General features: G+C 37.1%; 4 protein-coding genes across 8 annotated transcripts in view; all 4 read right to left on the bottom strand.

Moving 5' to 3' along the window:
• Positions 1-2043: 2043 nt before the first annotated feature.
• LOC146707690 (ecto-ADP-ribosyltransferase 5-like) lies at positions 2044-5864 on the bottom strand. The gene is made up of 8 exons (XM_085459178.1): positions 5461-5864; positions 4595-4671; positions 3783-4501; positions 3458-3505; positions 3328-3375; positions 3162-3209; positions 2987-3034; positions 2044-2873 (listed from the first exon to the last, which is right to left on the bottom strand). The coding sequence occupies exons 2-8, from the start codon at positions 4652-4654 to the stop codon at positions 2795-2797; spliced, it is 1050 nt and encodes a 349-aa protein (XP_085315304.1). The 5' UTR covers positions 4655-4671; positions 5461-5864; the 3' UTR covers positions 2044-2794.
• A 1469-nt stretch (positions 5865-7333) lies between these two features.
• Positions 7334-10762, bottom strand: LOC146707689 (ecto-ADP-ribosyltransferase 5-like). Of its 5 annotated transcripts, none has more exons than XM_085459179.1 (8): positions 10422-10762; positions 10209-10307; positions 9367-10085; positions 8463-8510; positions 8343-8372; positions 8101-8148; positions 7941-7988; positions 7334-7836 (listed from the first exon to the last, which is right to left on the bottom strand). In XM_085459179.1, the coding sequence occupies exons 2-8, from the start codon at positions 10269-10271 to the stop codon at positions 7758-7760; spliced, it is 1035 nt and encodes a 344-aa protein (XP_085315305.1). In that variant the 5' UTR covers positions 10272-10307; positions 10422-10762; the 3' UTR covers positions 7334-7757. The 5 variants fall into 5 exon arrangements, with proteins under 5 accessions (XP_085315305.1, XP_085315306.1, XP_085315307.1 ...); XM_085459180.1 differs by lacking the exon at positions 8343-8372 and adding an exon at positions 8243-8272; XM_085459181.1 differs by having other exon boundaries at positions 10209-10294.
• Positions 10763-15368: 4606 nt separating this feature from the next.
• Positions 15369-17696, bottom strand: LOC146707688 (ecto-ADP-ribosyltransferase 5-like). The gene is made up of 5 exons (XM_085459187.1): positions 17487-17696; positions 17234-17329; positions 16418-17136; positions 15907-15954; positions 15369-15813 (listed from the first exon to the last, which is right to left on the bottom strand). Exons 2-5 carry the CDS (start codon positions 17291-17293, stop codon positions 15735-15737), a joined length of 906 nt encoding a protein of 301 aa, XP_085315313.1. The 5' UTR covers positions 17294-17329; positions 17487-17696; the 3' UTR covers positions 15369-15734.
• A 2411-nt stretch (positions 17697-20107) lies between these two features.
• glb1 (galactosidase, beta 1) overlaps positions 20108-22335 on the bottom strand; it is a 20041-nt gene continuing 17813 nt past the window's right edge. Inside the window, exons 14-16 of the mRNA XM_085459177.1 lie at positions 21734-21865; positions 21192-21431; positions 20108-20829 (exon numbers count right to left, since the gene is read on the bottom strand). Of these exons, the coding sequence (XP_085315303.1) occupies positions 20599-20829; positions 21192-21431; positions 21734-21865 (603 nt within the window). The 3' untranslated portion in view covers positions 20108-20598. The remainder of the gene's footprint in view (positions 20830-21191; positions 21432-21733; positions 21866-22335) is intronic.

The following is a 22335-nucleotide window of genomic DNA, read 5'->3' as shown; positions in this document are numbered from 1 at the left end:
ACTGTAATAAACTGTGTTTTTGTCTTTTGGATGCTCACCTGTCCTTCATCTTTCCTCATGTTTGGTGTCTCACTCTTAATTCTAGTCTGCACTATTAATCTCCTGTGCTCTCTCCCATCTTGGTAGTAAAAAGAAAGCAGTTGTTTTGTGAAGACTGTCTTTTCCCAACTGTTGTGAGTACAATAGATTTTTCAGAATTGTATATAAAAGATTATACACATATTTGCAGTATTGAATAAAGTAAACAGGCAGCTCTTGCACAAAGCATCAGGGATATTAAATTTCATCAGTTTATTCTGGCTCTACTTGTAAATTTTGTAGTGCTGTCAAAATGAATGCGTTAACGCAAATTAAGCCACCATCGCAGTAAACGCGATTAAGATTTTTAACGCAATTAACGCATCTGGAGTGAAGAATGACTCAAAATCCCTGAAATTTCTCTTTCAACGCATTTCGGGCAGTTTGTCCAAGTAGAGTTACCTTCGCACATGCGCAAATGGGCAGTTGATCTGGTAGTGACGGGCAGCTGAACAAATCAACTCAATATGGAAGATGATAAACGCACATTGGCCCTCTTGATGGGAAATTTGTGTGTTAAAAACAATAACAAGGCGGAACAGTCGACAGACAAAGTATTATGCACATTGTGCAAGAAGGATTTTCCTTTTCACTGAAGCACTTTCAGCTGAAAATATCACATTGCCGCGAAGCATACGTTAGTCGGGGATGCTGCAACACGTTGACTGACACAATTGTCAAGTGGATTGCAACAAACTGCAATGCTATTAATATCGTTGAGAACACGCGCTTGACGCAGCTTTGGTTCCTCTTTTCAAGGACTTGAAGTGCCTCCCCAAGAATGACAGAGAGAGAGTCGATAAATGTTTCAGTTTTTTTGTTAACATGAATGTTCAAGATGTTCAATAAACATGTTAAGTGTGTATATTTTCCCTTTTTCTCGAGTCTGTTTGCTCATGCAAAATGAAATGCGATTAATGTAGAATAGAAATTAATGGTATTTAATCGTGATTAATCAAAATTAATCCACAGTAACCCTGTGATGAACCTGATTAAACACTTTAATTGTTTGACAGCACTAATATATATGATATACTTACCTATTAGTATATAGGTTTTTTTTATGTTTTATTTCACTGGAAAGAACCTGTGTTAAAAGACTGAAGAAAACTATTCAAATTCTCTTTGAATGTAAGCATACATTCTTTGTGTTTATTCTGCATTTACTCCATTATATTGCATGAATGTCAGTTACAAGCTTAAATATAAAGTTGAAAAAAAAAGTAATTGCAACCAGGATATTGATCAAGTAATTGTGATTAATCAAAATTAATTACAGAAAATTGTGCGATTAATTAGTTATTCTTTTAATCTATTGACAGGACTAAAATGTTCATGTCTTTGTTTACTCACACAAACACGCTCTATATGTAGTGAGGTTCACTGTTTCTCAGGGGCTGTGATTAACTTCAGTGTCAAAAGTAATTTACTGATTTTAATGTCTTTAAATGACATTTTAGTGACACTGTTGTTGAAGGTGTTAATATGTTACCTGTGTTTCATGTTTGTACATGTAAATTCAAGTGTGCTTGCTGATGTAGTTACTGTTAGCTGCATGTACCGTGTGAACTGTGTGATTTTTTTTCTGTATATTTGTGTATTAACAGTATTTAGGTATTATATTTAAAAAATTTGTTGCTGTCTCGCAGACAAATACAAATGTCATTTAGCCTTTACAGTGAATGTGTGTGTGTGTGTGTGTGTGTGTGTGTGTGTGTGTGTGTGTGTGTGTGTGTGTGTGTGTGTGTGTGTGTGTGAGAGATCATCTTTAATACCAATAATGTGAAGTCTAGTGATGAGTGTTAGTAATTATCGCCCTGCTACGGGACCAGTGATGTATTCTGTTATTTAGTTTGGAGAATCTGTTGGAATTTTTAAATGTAACATTAGAAAAAGGAAAAAAAATACATATTTGTGGGTAAAATGTTTGTGTGATCAGATTAAATTCATTGCAAAGCCTTTTATATTTTGCATGTTTTTTATTTGACAGGGAAACAGAAGCAGTTTGGCAGGAAGAGCATCAGCGACTGTTTAGGACAGAGCGCTGTTGTAGGTCCTTCAAATCAGTCAAACTGTCAGTCAAGTGTAGTTTACTGTAGCAACATATATAGTAAAAAAAAAACAGGCAAAATAAAAACCATATATAGTAAAAAATACTTTTCTATAGTATTTTCGTTTTTGAATTGTACACTAAAGACTGTAGCTGCACGTGAGCCTGAAACACAGTGTATTTCACACTAACCGGCTCGGACAGTCTCAGTCGTTGTGTCCGTGGGCAAGACACTTCACCCGTTTCCTACTGGTGGTGGTTAGAGGGCCCGGTGGCGCCAGTGTTCGGCAGCCTCGCCTCTGTCAGTGCGCCCCAGGGCGCAGGGCGGCTTTGGCTACAATGTAGCTTGCCATCACCAGTGTGTGAATGTTTGTGTGGATGGGTGGATTACTAAACGTGTAAAGCGCTTTGGGGTCCTTAGGGACTAGAAAAAGCGCTATACAAATACAGGCCATTTACTAACATTCTGCATCCCTTTAAAATCTTTATCAAATATTCTGAAGTCATGGAGTCTATAATTCATAACATATGACAGAAGCAGAAAATTGCTGCTAAGACAACTAATTCAACACAGTGTGTCAGATAACATGTAAAACAATTGTATGAAGAATCACAGCAATATTGTAGATGATAAAACTCTGAAACTCTGAATGAAAACTGTTTTTGCTAAACAGCTAAAGAAAACAAAGATAAGGCCGCAAGCACTGATACAAGCCACAGGGTGGAGACAACAGCTGGAGGAGACCTGAAGACATGGAAACAACGCAGAGAGACAGGAAGAGATTACTGTTGTTGTTGTTGTTGTTGTTGTTGTTTGTTGTAATAATAATAATAATAATAATAATAATAATAATTTACCTGTTTCGGTCTGTGACAACTGTGGTAGTCTCATGCACTCCTGGAACACTGAATTAGAAAAGACGAAATAAATCAACTGATGATGATAATAATAATAATAATAATAATAATAATAATAATAATAATAATAATAATAATAATAATAATAATAATAATAATAATAATAATAATTTACCTGTTTCGGTCTGTGACAACTGTGGTAGTCTCATGCACTCCTGGAACACTGAATTAGAAAAGACGAAATAAATCAACTGATGATAATAATAATAATAATAATAATAATAATAATAATAATAATAATAATAATAATAATAATAATAATAATAATAATAATAATTTACCTGACTTGCTGTGTGACAGTTGTGGTAGTTTTCTGCCCTCCTGGAAGACTACATTGGAAAAGAAGAAATAAATCAACGGATAATAACAGCAATCATAATAATAACAACAACAATAATAATAGTAGTTTACCTGAATTGCTCTGTGACAGCTGTGGTAGTCTCTTGCCCTCCTGACCTCCTGAATTGGATAAGCAGAAGAAAATACTTTAAGTAAAATGTGCTGACACATTATCAGGCCAAACTATTCAAACCACACCCAACTCCACTGGAGAAGTATCGTCCCTGTTTTTGCCACTTTTCCCCCAGTTATTACTGTGTACTTACTCCATAAAAACCAACATAAAAAACATATTTATATATTTAACATTACATTGAAAGTTAACTTTGCAGTTTCAAGTTTAATATTTGTAAGATTAAAAAAAATTTCACTTTAATTGAGACAATATGAATCTTACCGTGGAAAGATGTAACAGTTGTGTGAGCTGTTCAGTCCTGAGTGGCTTAAATCAATCTCAAGGTATTCGTCACCATCCGATGTAGTTTTTGTTTCCACTTGTTCCACAGTGAAAACTTCTGCTGGAGATAAGAGTATTTCATCCTGTTCTTGACCGCACACATAGTCTTTCAGGTTGACAAAGAAACAAGAAGTGAGATGTAAAATAGTATTCTCATTGACATCTTCAAGACTCTTTAGCTCTTCATAGTCTGAATAAGCTAAAGTGAAACTTGTAAATCTCACTGTGGAGCCTTTCTGTGGTTGGTTTTGACCATCTTGAAAAACATAAAAGTTCTTGCACTCCTTTGGCTTCAGCAGCCTCATGGAGTCCATCAGCAGGAAATGAAGAGACTTGAAGTTGAAGTGGTTTTCATAGATGCTAACATTTCCACCCATTGTCTCTATTGCTTTGTTCAGTGTTAGTATGAAAGGCCGGTCTCCTCTAAAATAGGCTGAAAGTGCAGCACTATGCTCTTTTCTTCCTCCAGGAATCTTCTTTGAACACTCGATGCTTTTATTCCACGCTTTCTGAAATCCTTCATTGCTGCTTAGTTCTTGTTTTAACAAGTCTGACTCGATGAACGTCTTCATGGCCTCTTCACGACATCCTTTGTACTGGTCATCTACAACATCTGTGCTATTTAGAAAATCCAGTAGCCTTGTTTCCTGTGCGGTCACCTTTAATTGAGATTTATCACATTTAAAAACACATTTTTAAGTGAAGAATGTTTTAACCTTCTAATATTTGTTTGTACAAAACTTAATTCTTACTTTGTTGCAGGCAACTGTGAAAATTATTGCAGCAAGAAGGACTTTTCTTCTGCACTCCATTTTTTGTCTTCTACAGGCTGAAAGAAAGCAGTGCAGAATCAAATGTAGTCAAAAAACAGCTCTGTGACATTTTACATACGAAGGACATACACTAAGTCTGGACTGGATACTACAGTTCTCTGTATTTGGGTCTTGAACACTCATCTCTCCGTTGCATTCAAAATTCAAAATGTTGCTGCAAGTCATTTAACCGATATTAAAGGGACGATTACGTCACTCCAGTTTTTAGCAAGTTTACATTGGATGCTTGTCCATTTTTATATTGATTTGAAGATTCTTTTACTTGCTTTCAAATCTTCAAATGTTATGGTGCCAACTTTTAAACCAAACTGCTAAACTTACATGATCCGAGAAGAGCACCAAGATCATCTGCCCAGATGTTTTAGTGCAGCCGAGATCTCGATTTAAGCATAGAGAGTTGAATCCACTAGACTCTCATATAACAGGTCATTTGATATTCCTACTGCAGAGTCTATGTAGTCTTTAAATCCTGTCTTAAAACCACATTTTTTTACCTTGGCTTTGAATCTAAGTTCATGTTGAGTCTTATCAAGGGTTTTTTATGTTGTGGTCTCTTTATTTCAGTTTGTTTTTAGTCACATAATATTGTAATTGTTTGCATATATAATATATTGTATTGTCTTTATTGATTTTGCTATAGAAATATGCCATATAAATAACATTAAAATTAACATTGACATTGAAATTTGAATCTGGCAAGATTTAAAATAACAATTATCTTTTCTACTTCTTGGAATTTGGCAAGTTAAAAAATTTAAATGTTGAAAAGACCAAAAGGTACATACCTGAAGCAAGGAGATTGAACTTGTATTAACAACTTAGCGAAAAGAGTCAATTAAACTGCTGGGAAGCAATGAGAACAACAGTCTCTGGGAAGTGAAACAAGATATTTTACAATGAACTCCTTAGTCTTAGTCTAGTTCTCGAAAGCTTGCTCAGATTTGTTGCACAATGATGAGTAATACTTACATCATTAAGCCCATTTTAAGCCCAGCCCAGAGATAACTTATCCTTGTATCTCTGTTCTAACATGATTTATGTATGTATTTATTTAGTATGATCGTGGCTCAAGAGTTGGGAGTCAGAAGGTTGCCGGTTCGAGCCCCAGCTTGGACAGTATCAGTCGTTGTGTCCTTGGCAAGACACTTCACCTACCGCCTGGTGTTGGCCAGAAGGGCCGATGGTGCGATATGGCAGCCTCGCTTCTGTCAGTCTGCCCCAGGGCAGCTCTGGCTACAACTGTAGCTGCCTCCACCAGTGTGTGAATGTGTGTGTGAATGGGTGGATGACTAGATGTGTAAAGCGCTTTGGGGTCTCTAGGGGGGACTAGTAAAAGCGCTATACAAATATAGGCCATTTACCATTTCAAATACCTCAGTGCTTCTCTTTACTAAAGTTAACCGGACGCATCGTAGTTGGAAAATCTGGGTATCTTAAAATTTAAGGAATGAAAAGTCACTAAACAATGTGAATAATCTGGTCTCACAGAACAGTTCACCACACTAGGCAGTAACAAATTAACTCAGCTGACAACACTTTCATATTGAGAGATGTCATGATCTATCCACTTTTGAAGTTCTCATTTTTGGGAAACTTGGAAATGTTGAATCATGCCCTGATTCAGCTTGGAGGAAACGTGCCTCCTAACGTAGGTTTCCAGTGAACTTGTGTGACGGTACTTTTTATTTCAAAACTTTTCAGCTTGAGTATGAGGAAGTGGGTACTACTGGGAAGATTCAAGGCATTCGTAAAAAATCATATACTTATATTTCTGTGGAAACAACATCCTTCATATTTCCATGAAGCCTGTTCTTTAAAGTGTTTTGAGTGCTCATGTACAGTAGAAACACACCACTCTACTTGCCACCTCGCCAAGTGCTGCACCCCCAACCTTGGAAAACAACTGACAGTCACTTGATTTACTTTAGTGGAGCAGTACTCGCTGGAACTGCCAGCTGTTTCAAACTTCCGTCTATAGCATTACAAAGGCTGGGACACAGGCATAGCCTGCCCTGCCTCTCCACTCTCTCTCCAGCAGCTCCCTTTGTCTCTCATCCCTCCCACCAAACCCCTTTTAGTCCTCTGGCTGAAAGAGGCCTGTCCTAATTGTCTGATGCCAGTGTCCTTCATGGCCATAAACTCCACAGGTGTGAGCACTAAAAAAACATACAAATGTAACAATAAAAATCAAACAATACAAAAAAGAAATAAATCAATAAATCAATAAAAAGAAAAACAATATTCCCCGGGATGACTGAGCAGATGAAATGACATGATGTAAGAAGGGGAAAAAAACATATTTGTGGGTAAAATGTTTGTGTGATCAGGCTAAATTCATTGCAAAGCCTTTTATATTTTGCATGTTGTTTATTTGACAGGGAAACAGAAGCAGTTTGGCAGGAAGAGCATCAGCGACTGTTTAGGACAGAGCGCTGTCGTAAGTCCTTCAAATCAGTCAGACAGTACAATGCGCACACATCACAGATACCTACTAAAATACATACGTGTATATGTTATCGGTCCCACTGCACTTTATATACATATAACATAATCTCTGTGACATGTCTTGCAGTGTATTTTACTACAGTAACATACACTTTTCTATAGTATTTTGTTGTTTTTTTAATCTGTATACATTTTTTCTTATTTCTTTTCTAATCTATATCAAATTCACCTTTTTTCTTGCTGACCCCTGTGCCGCTAGAACAAATGAACTGTGCAGGCTTAATAAAGTCTATAAAACCTATCAATATATATCTATCGATCTATGTGACCATAAGAACAAATAAAAGCATCTCATGATTGCAGATTATTTCTAGTTGGTCTTGACAGCAGCTGCACATGAGCCTGAAATTTGAACCCACTGTGTTTTACACCAATTTTCTGCATCCCTTTAAAATCTTTATCAAATATTCTGAAGTCATGAAGTCTATAATTCATAACATATGAGGGAACAGAAAATTGCTGCTAAGACAACTAATTCAACACAATCAGTCAGATAACATGTAAAACAATTGTATGAAGAATCACAGCAATACTGTAGATGATAAAACTCTGAAACTCTGAATGAAAACTGTTTTTGCTAAACAGCTAAAGAAAACAAAGATAAGGCCGCAAGCACTGATACAAGCCACAGGGTGGAGACAACAGCTGGAGGAGACCTGAAGACATGGAAACAAAGCAGAGAGACAGGAAGAGATTACTGTTGTTGTTGTTGTTGTTGTTGTTTGTTGTAATAATAATAATAATAATAATAATAATTTACCTGTTTCGGTCTGTGACAACTGTGGTAGTCTCATGCACTCCTGGAACACTGAATTAGAAAAGACGAAATAAATCAACTGATGATGATAATAATAATAATAATAATAATAATAATAATAATAATAATAATAATAATAATAATAATAATAATAATAATTTACCTGTTTCGGTCTGTGACAACTGTGGTAGTCTCATGCACTCCTGGAACACTGAATTAGAAAAGACGAAATAAATCAACTGATGATGATAATAATAATAATAATAATAATAATAATAATAATAATAATAATAATAATAATTTACCTGTTTCGGTCTGTGACAACTCCTGGAACACTGAATTAGAAAAGACGAAATAAATTAACGGATAATAATAATAATAATAATAATAGTAATAATAATTTACCTGTTTCGGTCTGTGACAACTCCTGGAACACTGAATTAGAAAAGACGAAATAAATTAACGGATAATAATAATAATAATAATAATAGTAATGATAACAATAAAAATAGCAATAATAGTCACCTGGATCGCTCTATGACAGCTGTGGTAGTCTCATGCCCTCTTGAAGTGCTGAATTGGATAAGCCAAAAACAGTAATTGAAGTAAATGTGCTGACACATTTTCAAACCACACCCAACCTCAACACTGGACATGTGGAGAGATAAACCTCACTTTTAAAATCCCGTTTTTGCCACTTTTCATGCCACTTCCACTCACTTCATGCTTTCCTGACAACACCTATGATTTTTCTTAGTAGTTTTCATTGTTTAGGTGTATGCACATTTATTGAGATAAATAAATATGTGTTACTAATATTTTTGTTATATTATATATATATATTAGGGGTGCAACGATACACAAAGTTCACGGTTCAGTTCACTTCACATGAAAACCAAGATAGTTCCAAACGCCAGATCTGAATGAGGGTGGGGGAGGTTCAATTTCGGGTAGCATTGAGGAAGTTGCCATGTTGCAACGAGCTTAGCTTCTGTCTTGCTAGCTTGCGCTGCGCTCAGTGGATCTGCGCTCGACAGTGCAGCCTAGGCGGAGTAGTCGAACGCAGATCCACTGAGCGCTCAACACAGACAGCATCGTCAGAAGAAAAGTTGATGAAATAAATAAAAAATGTTGTATTGTTCGATACATATGCGCACTGAACCGAAAGCACTGTATCGAACGGTTCAATATCGATAGGAGTATCGTTGCGCCCCTAATATATATATGTTATATAGAAATACAGAATGTATGGGGCTTATGAAGTATTTTTATCATGTTTTTATTATATGCACTTAGACTACGTAAAATGTTTGTATCTCCTTCGAATATGTTAACACTCACATGATAAACATCACATTAAAAGTTAACTTTGCAGTTCCAAGTTTAATAGAAAAATATTTCACTTTAATTGAGAGAATATGAATCTTACCGTGAAAAGATGTAACAGTTGTGTGAGCTTTTCAGTCCTGACTGTTTCAAAACAATCTCAAGGTATTCGTCACCATCCGATGTAGTTTTTGTTTCCACTTGTTCCACAGTGAAAACTTCTGCTGGAGATAAGAGTATTTCATCCTGTTCTTGACCGCACACATAGTCTTTCAGGTTGACAAAGAAGCATGAAGTGAGATTTAAAATAGTATTCTCATTGACATCTTCAAGACTCTTTAGCTCTTCATAGTCTGAATAAGCTAAAGTGAAACTTGTAAATCTCACTGTGGAGCCTTTCTGTGGTTGGTTTTGACCATCTTGAAAAACATAAACGTTCTTGCACTCCTTTGGCTTCAGCAGCCTCATGGAGTCCATCAGCAGGAAATGAAGAGACTTGAAGTTGAAGTGGTTTTCATAGATGCTAACATTTCCACCCATTGTCTCTATTGCTTTGTTCAGTGTTAGTATGAAAGGCTGGTCTCCTTTAAGATAGACTGAAAGTGCAGCAGTATGCTCTTTTCTTCCTCCAGGGATCTGCTTTGAACACTCGTTACTTTTATTCCACGCTTTCTGAAATCCTTCACTGTTGCTTAGTTCTTTTTTTAACACGTCTGACTCGATGAACTTCTTCATGGCCTCTTCACGACATCCTTTGTACTGGTCATCTACAACATCTGTGGTCTTTTGGACATCCAGTAATCTTGTATCCTTTGCGGCCACCTTTAATTGAGGTGTATCACATTTAAAAAGACATTAATAGAGATATATCATTTTTAAAAGCATTTTTAGGAGGATAATTTTTCAAATCTTCTTATATTTGTTTGTATGAAACATAATTCTTACTTTGTAGCAGACAGCTGTGAAAAAAAATATTGTAGCAAGAAGCACTCTTTTTTTGTACTCCATTTTTTTTCCTCTTCTTCTACAGACTGAAAGAAAGTACTGCAGGATCACATGTGGATAGAAAAAAGTTCTTTAACACTTTACATGGTCCAGAAACTTTGATGTGGAAAAAATATATAAGTAGAAGACTAAAAAAAACTAAAAGGCACTTACCAGAAGCAAGGAAAGTAAACTTGTGCTAGCAACTCACAGCAAAGGGTCCATCAAACAGCCGGGACACCCAATAGGGTCTGGAGAAGTGAAGCAAGTTATCTTACCATAGAACTTCTTAGTCTTTCCTGTGGAGGAAGTAACATGGCACCGGGGGATTTGTTTTCCACTGATTTTTCCTGTTATTTGTCCTTCTGGAGCTACTGAGTTTCTGTAACCTTGTTTAGATTTGTCAAGTAATGTCTACATAACTTAGCTCTTTTAAGCCCAACCAAAGCACCAAATTGCCTTTACATCCCTGTTCTCACATTATTTCAGTATAACTGATGGGACCAAATACCACAGTCCTTGTTCCATGCAGATTTTATCTAAAGTAAACAAGAGACTCTAGCAGCCCTACTTGGACAAATGAGGGCATATTAAAGTTACAGGAATGAAACTGTATGAAAACAAGCTGTTGTTTAACAGAACTGCTGTCCACACTGGGGTGCACCTTAACTTTATGTACGTAATGTAGGAAGGAGTAAGAGCAGCACATTTAAAAAAAAGTTCCTTTTGAGATTAAAGTTGAAATGGGCAGATTACAGTCATTGTTTCAATTCAAACAACTGACACAATTCCTATACCCTCAACAAATTTCCTTGTGTAGATCAGTTAGTGAAACAACTTGATCAGCTGTGTTATTGTGTATTCAGATACAACATACATCGTCCTTATTGCACAAGGGTGTAAACATCAGTATTCTTGCATCTGTTCATTGCACAATTTCCTGGATGCCCTTATACTCATTACCACACTGTGTTTACGCGTTAAAAGAGCAATAACTTCCTTGCTACTAAAACTGATTCTGAAGTATGATTTCACTAACTCATGTTGTATAATAGATTACTATTTTGAGTAATGACCCCAACACTGAATACAACCTTTGCCATTGTCTGCCATCTTTGCTCTACACCTAGTTTCCCAGTACTCCTGTCTACTTTCTTCATCTCCCTCACTATCCCGCTTTTTCTTTGTTAACCTTTGTTCTTTGAATATTTTTCTTTGTAGAGCACCAAACATCTTGCTGCCAGTTTCCCTCAGCCCTGCAGCTGTCATCTGCTAACTCTTCGCTACTCCTCAGAGGCTGTCGCATCTCCTTCATGAACTCTGTGTGACATTCTTACTTCCTCAACATTCACCATTTAATCCTTGGCTCAGCCTTCACTTGTTTCCATTTCTTGATTTCTAAAGCCATGTGACAGCCTACCATCCACAGCCTAGCCACATTCTCCCCCGACACCACCTTCCAGTCTCCTCTGCCTTTCAGGTTGCACCTTCTGCAACAGATATATGGTGCTATGCATTTACTGCCTTCCTGATTTCTATTTTTTTAAACCAAGGAGATTCTGTTTTTAGTATTGGGTTTGCATACTCTGTTTTCTTCCCATCTACTGGAGAGAGAGAGAGAGAGAGAGAGAGAGAGAGAGAGAGAGAGGAAGTGCAGTTGCAAAGGTCTTAAGCAAACCCTCAAATCTTTATAGAACAGAAAGTTGACACAGTGGTTTAGTGAAATATGTTTAAACAGCCACACTACAGTCAGTGACCAGAGCTGTGGTCCACCATTGCAGAGAAGAAGACAGGACAAACACATCCTGCAGTGTTAAATGAAAAAGAATGAGGTCTGGCTTCCTGTCAGGCTCAGGAAGTCTCACAATATCCGAGCATTGTCTTTTATTCAGTTCAGCAGCTTCTTTGTTGCATGTTTTTCAATGACGTCCACAGAAATGTTCACAACCTGCTCAAGAATCAAACATGCACAGGTTTCGTGTTAGCCTAGATTCTCTCGGTTAAGTGATGTCTGGCTGGGTGGTTGGCATCAATCGATATTTAATTAGCAAGTAATTAATTATCAAAAAAAGCAAGAATGACCCTACCAATTAATCCAGATTGTCTAATAAATCAAAAAAGCTATGGCAAGTACAATTTTCTGTCAATATTACTGTCTTAATTAGGGATGGAAATCGAGAACCAGTTCTTCTAGAAAACTGGTTCCCAGTAGTCCAATTCCTTGGAATTGTTCACCTGCCTATCGATCAGGCTTATTGGTTCTTGCGCTCGCACTACAATCAACCGATATCAGTTCACGTGTCAGAGGAAGAAAAAAGTAACACCGTCTAGTGTGGACATGGACATTTAATTTATTTTTATTGCACAAAAAGACAAGATAAATGGCAAAGTGCAAAACTGCATCCAGGACAGAAATAACCGCATTATGCTGCTGACACTAACTTCAGTACTTTGCAAGCATCAGCCAAGATAGCATGCTAATGCTAAGCTAGCCAAGAACCCAGAGTGAAAGCTGAGTGAATGCCGACCCCAGCTGCCAGACCCTGAACCTTGACAGGTAACAAGAAGATGAGCAGTTAAGCTGCAGCTTCACTTTCTACCTGTTTATGTTTCTAATCAAAATCCCTGTGGCCCTTTTTGGTGTTGGTCTTCTTTTTCTTTTGGTGTGTGGTCAGCTTTGTATTCTACTACGAGAAAGATGTTAGAGACGTGTGTCCTCATTAGGTATTTGTGTTGGTGTGTATAACCTTAGCCTCAGGTTATATTGTTAAATGGTGATTATGAGTCAGTGGGTTTCAGCTGTTTTACAGAGTAACAGGAAAGTAACGTAATGAGTAGTAAAATGAATTACTTTTTCCTGGCAGTAATTAAGTAACGTACAGCTTTAGTTTTGAGAAAAGTGTTCTGGGTAATATGTGCAGTAATTACTTTTTTGAGTAACACTGATCACAGCAAAGTGAGGAAATACCTCAACAAACATGCACAAATATTTGACCCACAGCAACAATTAATTTGCATGAATGTAATTTAAGTTTATAAGTCTGAATATTTGTAACAAATTATACATAATTATTATTTTTAGTTATTCGGTTTAGTAACATGAACGAAGTGGGCTTATTTGTGTAAACAAACAAAATGATCACGTGAGAAGTTTCAGTTTTGTAAAATCTCCAGTGAAAGCGAATTTATTAACACAGGATATATATGAAACTTTAACAATGGCAGTTCATTCATACACTGGGACACACGAAAAACGAATTCAGTTTGAATAAAATGTTATTTATATGGCACCAAACCACAACACGTTGCTTTATATTGTAAGAAAAATCCCTACAATAATACCAATTAATAAAGACTAAACAAAACCAAAAACCTAAGTATGCCCATGATTCAGTAGCTTGTACAAACCCCTTTAGCAGCAGTAGCTTGATATAATCATTCTCTGTATGACTTTGTCAGTCTGTCACATCATTGTGGAGAAATTTTGGAAGTTGCTTCAGTTTCTTGAGGTTTGCAAAAATTTGTTCATGCACAGCTCTCTTAACAGCTCAGCATTTCAGGTAGATTGTGGTCTGGACTTTGACTGGTCTCAGTGCAACACCTTCATTCCTTTCTTACTCAGCCATTATGTTGCAGATTTGCTGCTGTGCTTGAGATCATTGTCCTGTTGCATGAGCAAGTTTGAGTCAAACTTTAAATGTCAGGCAGATGGCCTCACATTTGACTCTGGAATATTTTAGTATACAGATGAGTTCACAGTCCACTCAGTGACTGCAAGTGTTGGGTAGATAGCTTGTACTGGAAGGACTGTAAGGTGCTTGTTCAGGTTTGCAGCTACCACTCCCCGGAGTGTCGGCCAGAACACTGCTCAAGGCCCGGATGAATGTTCAGAAGGGAGACAATGAAGACACCGAGGATAGTGCAGACTCTTGTATTGACTTCATACAGTTGAAGGTAACAGGGATTGTCAGAGGAGCAGGTATTGCATACAGGTTTAGGTGCGTGGGCATGGGTGTGTGTGTGTGTGTGGTCTGTTGCTCATTAACGCACACTTCTCACGGAATAACCAATTCTCTGCCGGTAATCTGGAGCAGAAAAGCTCAGGTGCTTTGCCCACGTTTCTCCCTGGACATAGTCTCTCATACAAAGCGGTGGGGTGACCTCTACTGGCCACTCTAAAAACTACAGGTGAACTAACAACTGAACAGAATAAAACCATAACTACGGGGCCTTTTGTACAGCAAGGTTCCCAGGTCCTGTGACTACAAAACAAGCCAAAGCAGCTTTACAAATCTAAGCTGTGCTTCATGATGTTTTTAGATAGAAGAAGCTTTATCCTGGCAAAACCTTCAAACAACCTTCATACCTGTTCAGAGTTTTTCTAATTGTCCTAAAGTTTAATACAGTGGAACCCTGACTTACGAATACCCCGTTTCACGAAAAATTCAAGTTACGAAGGCACTGAACGGCAATATTTTTGCCTGCCTGCCGCCAAGATGCGGTTTGTGATACATGTGGCAAGAAAGTGAGGTGTTGTGGCGACACCATTTACCTCGTCAAACACCTCAGAGTAAATCATATCACAGAATATGACAAGCGTATGTTGAGGCGAACTAAAGACGAGGAGGGGGACAGGTGCTGCTAGGGCGAGACAGACGACTCTCGAGGAGTCCTTTAGTGCTGCAGGCAGGCAACATGCTCAAATGGCGCACAACTTCAGTTTTCTGTATGATAATTCTGCATTATTAAGTGATAAGAACAAGTAATCTGACGTCCTGTAATCATTATGAAGCTATAATTTGAGATACAATAAAAGATACAGTAAAAAAAAAAAGTTTTTGTACAGAGTATCGGATCAGTATCGCCGATACCACCCTGAATTATACTTGGTATCGGGTCGGAAAGAAAATCAGTGGTATCGCACATCACTACTGAATGCCACTTACCCTAATCAGTAAGGGCGTATTTAGTTTAGTCCTGTGAATCATACATTAAAGTTTTCCTGAAAGTCGTTTATGTTGTAATATACATATATTAAATATAATATACAATCATTTTCCAGAATTGCATTAAAGAATTATTGTATTTCCATTGTTGAATACTTGGAGGTACACCAGAAGCAACTGTACCAAACCTTTATTCTGACCTTATCGACACATATCGGCTTTTTTCATTCCCATCACTCATTTCCTATAATCATTTTAAAGGCATGCAAACCCTAACAAGAAATAATAAACACATACTGTATATATATTTCAAGTATGCTGTACATTTTTCTAGCGTGCATAAAGAAAATAAAAACTGAGTTTATAATTCATAATATATGACAGAAGCAGAAAACTGTATTTGACTATATTTTGACACAATACTGCAATACTGCAATTCACCACAATCTGCCAAATAAAGACCTAAAAAAAGGTGTATGAATAATCAAAGCAATATTGCAGATTATAAAACCCAGAAAACTCTGAATGATAACTGTTTTTGCTAAACAGCTAAAGAAACAGAAGATAAGGCTGCAAGCACTGATACAAGCCACAGGGTGGCAACAACAGCTGGAGGAGACCTGAAGACATGGGAAAAAAGCATATTATTATTATTATTATTATTATTATTATTATTATTATTACAAAAATAATCATTAATAATAATAGTTTACCTGTCTCGCTCTGCAACAGCTGTGGTAGTCTCCTGACCTACTGACATCCTGGATTGATAAAGGAGAGAAAATACTTTAAGTAAAATCTACTGACACGTGGTTTTATTTAAACCACACTCAACCCCAGTGGAGATGTGGAGAGCAATCCTCACATTTTAAAATCCTCTTTTTGCTACTTTTCACATCACTTAATTTTACATCATGCTTTCCAGAGTTTATAAAAGCTTTGATAAGCTGAGTATTCCCCAGTTATTACTGTGTACTTACAGCAATAACAACCACTAAGTTATAACAGAGTAACAGACTGTTTCAGACACCAATATTTCCCTCTTTTGATTTATGGGGCTTAAGTATTTTAGTATATGCAACTAGAACTTTTTTTTTTCAAATACATAAAAAACATATTTATATATTTAACATCACACTGAAAGATACATTTGTAGTTCTAAGTTTAATTTCTGTAGAACTAATAAAAAAAAATTCACTTTACTTGAGAGAATATGAATCTTACCGTGAAAAGATGTAACAGTTGTGTGAGCTTTTCAGTCCCGACTGTTTCAAATCAATCTCAAGGTATTCGTCACCATCCGATGTAGTTTTTGTTTCCACTTGTTCCACAGTGAAAACTTCTGCTGGAGATAAGAGTATTTCATCCTGTTCTTGACCGCACACATAGTCTTTCAGGTTGACAAAGAAGCATGAAGTGAGATGTAAAATAGTATTCTCATTGACATCTTCAAGTCTCTTTAGCTCTTCATAGTCTGAATAAGCTAAAGTGAAACTTGTAAATCTCACTGTGGAGCCTTTCTGTGGTTGGTTTTGACCATCTTGAAAAACATAAACGTTCTTGCACTCCTTTGGCTTCAGCAGCCTCATGGAGTCCATCAGCAGGAAATGAAGAGACTTGAGGTTGAAGTGGTCTTCATAGATGCTAACATTTCCACCCATTGTCTCTATTGCTTTGTTCAGTGTTTGTATGAACGATTTATCCTCATTAATATAGACTGAAAGTGCAGCACTATGCTCTTTTCGTCCTTGAGGGATCTGCTTTGAACACTCAATACTTTTATTCCATGCTTTCTGAAATCCTTCACTGTTATTTAGTTCTTGTTTTAACACATCTGACTCGATGAACTTCTTCATGGCCTCTTCACGGCATCCATAGTACAGATCATCCACAACATTTGTGGTCTTTTGGACATCCAGTAGTCTTGTTTCCTTCGCAGTCACCTAATTGATATATCACATTTAAAAAGACATTTAAAAAGACATTTTTAAATGTATAATTTTTTAACCTTCTAATATTTGTTTGAATTATGATTCTTACTTTGTAATAGACAGCTATAAAAATTATTGCAGCAAGAAGCATTCTTCTTTTCTGCCCCATTTTTCTGCCTCTTCGTCTACAGACTGCAAGAAACCACTGCAGGATCAAATGCGGATAGAAAAAAGTTCTTTAACACTTTACACAGTCCAGAAACATGGAACTGACAAGATGTGAATGATCAATTATTTGTTTAGTTTCCTTTGAATATGACAACTTCAAAGTGTTAATGTTGAAAAGGCTGAAAGGCACATACCTGAAACAAGGAGAGTAAACTTGCCTTAGCACCTCACAAAAAAGGGTGCAACAAACTGCAGGGAAGCCACAAGCACAGCAGGCTCCAGGAAATTTGGAAAATATATATTATGCAGCAGTAAGTGTCATAGTAATCCAGAAGTTAATAAATTGCTTGTAACTGCATACGGTAAAGTTTGAACAGGATGTGAAACTCATGATCATGGGCCTCATAACGAGAGCAACAGGAAACAAAACAGAGTGAAAGAGCGTTGAGACTGTAAGTGAGGTGTGAACATTACTGCCTTAGAGGGGGATGAAGTTAACTGTCACTGTTGCATGATAACATACTTTGCTTATGCAGACAGTGCGTGTTCAGCCCTTTAAAATAGTGAAGCCTGTGTGCTTCCAATTTGAGATCTACCGGACTGCGCTTTGGGTGGTGTCGTGTGGATCTACCACATATATGTGCTTAATAAATAATTGTTGTTGACCGGACCTGCTCTGAGTATTTGTTGTTTATTCTCAGCCCATCATAAAAGAATCGGGACAGAAATGAAATACATTATCTTACTATGCAGTTCTTTAGTCTTTCCTGTGTTAGGAAGTAACTTCTCACTGGAATACCTGATATCCAGTCATCCTGCTTTATCCACTGAGTTCCTGTAACCTTGTTCAGATTTGTTTTATAACCAGAGAAATCGCCACAGCGCTGTGAAAAAGTATCTTCCCTTTCCTGAGTTTTTCTTCTGTGTGTGTGTGTCTTTTTCTCACACTTACATGTTTCAGATCATCAAATAACTTTTAACAATTCTGTTTTCAAGGATTCAAGGAAGCTTTATTGTCATTCTCACCGCATGTTTACATGAGATGGAACGAAATTACATACCCACAGGTTTTCCACAGGTTTTCCATAAAAACAACAGAATGACAGGTAATAAAATAGTACCAAATAGTAATAAAATAATACAAATAAGTAATAAATAATACAGATAAGTAATAGAATAATACAAATTAAGTAAAGTGCAACAACCTGAGTAACAGTATAAAGTATAGAAGTGTAGGTATAAGTATTTTAGCAGCAAAGTATCTGTAGTGATTACACCACAGTAGCAGTTTCTTGTCCATTATGTATTGAGATGTCTCACAGCTTCTGGAATGAAGCCGTTTCTCAGTCTGGGGGTTTTGCATTTAATGGTGGTTTTGTTTTGAAACAATGATTCCATATAAAAGAAAAGCAAAGCAAAGTTTTCCAGCCTACTGTGTAAAAAAGGTTATTGCTCCCTAAAGCTAATAACTGGTTGTGACACCCCTGGCAGCAAGAGCTGCACACAAGCATTTGGCAATGAGGCCTTCACATCTTTATGGATGAATTTTATCCCACTCTTTTTTGCAAAATTGTTTTAATTCAGTCACATTTGACAATTTCAAATCATGAACAGACTTTTTAGGACGTTCCAAAGTGTCTCGGCTTATTTCAAGTCCAGATATTGACTTGGCCACTCCAAACCCTGTTTTGATGAGCCATTCAGAGATGGACTTGCTAGTATGTTTCCAATCATTGCACTGCTGCATAACCTGAGCTCTTGAACGTCAGGGCATAAACTGATGGCCGGTCATGCTTCTTCAGAATTTTTTGGTAGAGAGCAGAATTCATTCATCCATCAAGTCGTGCAGGTCCTGCATCCTGACACAAGGATGGATGAATCCATTGTTTTATATCCAATTCTGACCCTAGCATCCAAATGTTGCACCAGAAATCAAGATTTGTTAGAGCAGGCAATGTTTTTCAATTCAATTCAATTTTATACAGCGCCGAATCACAACAACAGCCACCTCAAGATGATTTATATTGTAAGCTAGACCCTACAATAATACATACAGACAAAATCCCAACAATCATATGACCCCTATGATTAAGCACTTTGGCGACAGTGAGAAGGAAAAACTCCCTTTTTAACAGGAAGAAACCTCCAGCAGAACCAGTCTCAGGGAGGGGCGGCCATCTACCGCGACTGGATGGGGTCAGAGAAGGAAGACAGGACAAAGTCATGCTGTGGAAGAGAGCCAGAGATTGTAAAATACTACCCAATCTACTTATTGTTGCCTTCCTATCAGCTGGAGACAGTCTGGCTATTCTCATCTGACCTCAAAACACTTTCACTCAGAGAACCGCTGCTCACTGGGTTACACAGTTTTGTGCAGGAAAATCCCAGCAGACCAGCACTATCTGCAATATTCAGACCACGTTCAGTCACTTGGACTTTATCAGGTTGTTTTCACCATGACTACATATCTAAATGCTTTGAGTTGGTGCCATGTGATTGGATTATTAGACATTTGTATTAACAAGCTAAGTATATCTAATAAAGTGGCCATAATGGCTTTGTTCGCCTTATGGTGATGGATACATCACACCCAGTATTTCCCACCACAAACAACGCTTACCTTTTATAGAGAGGACTGCATGTTTTTGTGCACTTAAGTGCAGCCTCACCCAAGGCCACTTCAGAAGAACCTACAGCCATGTTTTTGGACACAGACAAGCCTCGGCAGCAGATCCCAACCCTTCCAACCACTGTACCACCACAGCAGCCAGGCGGACTGGTATCTTTTCATACAAAGACAAGACAAAGGGGATTTCTGAAATTCCAAATTATTTGGTTTTTATTTGAAAGGTGTATAAAGGTAAATCAAACTCAGAGTGCATGTAATGTAATGTAAAAGAATAAAAGCAGAAATCCCGCAGTAATTTAAAAATACAATAATTCCCTGATCTGAGTTTTGAACAACAAAGAAAAAAAAAAAAAAAAAAAACAGCTTTCAGTGGCTTTCACTTCATTCCCTTTTTGAAGAGGAAAAAAAGTCTGTGAATTTGGAATCATGTGGAATCAGTGAGGTAGAGAAACCCGAAGTTAATGTGCTGATAAAAAACAGGCTAAAATAATTCAGCAAAATGCACAAAAACACACATCATTGATATTATTTCCCAAATGTAACCACTTTTCATAGTTTAAAAAAAAAAAGAAAGATTGTTGAGGTGACCCAACAAGTGCTAAATCAATGAGTCTAAATGTGCAAATAGATCCCTTTTGTGCAGCGGAGAGTTTTCTTATCGTCACAGTAAATCCTCTTTAACAACTGTGCTGTTTGTAGTCAGACTGGACTGTTGCATTGAGGATGGGGGTGTTGGTGAACTCCACAGTGCACGCTTTAGAGCCGCAGAGAGCCCCTTCAAGCTCCAGGACGGTCACATTGTTTGGTGCAGCTGTACTGAGGATGTTAGCAGGGACAAAAAGTGTCATCTGAGGCCCTCGAGTCGGCCAGTAACGTCCTACATTAAAGCCGTTTATCCAGATCTGTCCCTGAAAAACACAAAATCACAAAGACAAGCTACTTAGCCCATTTTTCATCAAAATAAAATTAAATAATTAACAAAAATTAAAAATATCTTGTGTATCTATCTAGATGTCAAAGGTCTAATACACCACCTGGTCCTAAAAAATTGTACACAATAATTTCATTTACCAGGATGCAACTAAAAATGAATATTCAGTCTGTATACAGTCACATAAACACATGTACTTTGAGGTCAAACTGTCACCTTCTATCCAGCAGACCCTCTAAAACCAAAAATATTAAATGCATAAGAACATTCAGCAGAGAAAAGCAAAACCTGTCTTTTGACAAGTTAGCACCAGTGCGTGCTATAAAACATGTCACATGCCTTTCTCCAACTGCTCAGCTTGATGTAGGTGTCCTGAGGGAGGTCTGGGATGCCGTCGGGTATCACGAAGCTTCCCCCGTAGAAAGCTGGAGGGGAGAGATCAGCTGGCTGAGGTGGATCAAAAAGTGCAGGCTCTTTTTCTCCGAGGAGGCCCTTCATGACTGCTTCATCAATACTGAGACTGTACATGGTCCAGTCGGTGAGAAGGTCCGCCCCCAGGGTCAGATTAGACACCAAGCCCTGTGATAAGAGAAGAGAAGATCTCACGGGACTGTTTTTTTAAACAGCTAACAATAATAATAATAATAATAATAATAGATAAACAGAAAATAGTTTTGTTTGTGTGTCAATTATTATGTTTTATTATCTGATCTCTGATTGATGAAACTCTGAAGAACCAAAAAAAACCCTACATGAACCTCTGGACAATTTTTACAAAAGTGACCAAATTCCGCATGACCATAGACCTGGGATACTTACACAAACACTAAAATGTCCAAAGGACAAACATCAGCACGACATGTTGTAGCACAGAAACAAACCTTGAAATCGTTGATCTGTTTTCCGTAGTTTACTCGGCCCATGTTCTCCACCAGTATGTCCACCTGACTTCGAGCCTTCCCGGTTACATTGATGCTTAAGACTTTATCCCTTTCAAGAATTCCTACAGCCAGCTTGAGAAGAAATAAAAAAAAATCTGTAAAAAAAAATCCAGATTATAGCAGAAATAATCACATTTTCTTGATCAGTGCAAAGCAGTTTTTGGGGAAAAAGTGGAGATTATATCAAGTTTAAAAGCTTAACCTGTTTTGTTTACTAATCTATCTTATTATACTACCTGTAGTTTTAGACTTAAATGAAAATGTAAGAAAGATTAAGAACCACGAGGAGGTAACGGAAATGGCACTTTTAAAATATTATTTTCAAAATAATAATAACAAAAAACCCCACACCAAGTATCACATCTGAAAAAGATTTTAAAGGAAATTTGAGGGAAAACTAAACATCTAGAGCTCCTTTTTCTTTTCTTTTAATTTCAGTTCTTTTGAGATGAAGGAAGAAGAATCCAGATGCAAAAAAAATAAATAAAAAAATAAAACCTACTCAGTGAAAAAGGAGAGAATGATTTAAAGGTCTAATATAT

Source organism: Copadichromis virginalis, linkage group LG6, assembly GCF_057382275.1.
Source record: "Copadichromis virginalis isolate Kocher_CV1m ecotype Utaka linkage group LG6, C_Virginalis_male_GT1.1, whole genome shotgun sequence".
Classification (NCBI taxonomy): Eukaryota; Metazoa; Chordata; class Actinopteri; order Cichliformes; family Cichlidae; genus Copadichromis; species Copadichromis virginalis.
Note: the sequence above shows the minus strand (reverse complement) of the source record. Positions and strands in the feature narration are given on the sequence as shown.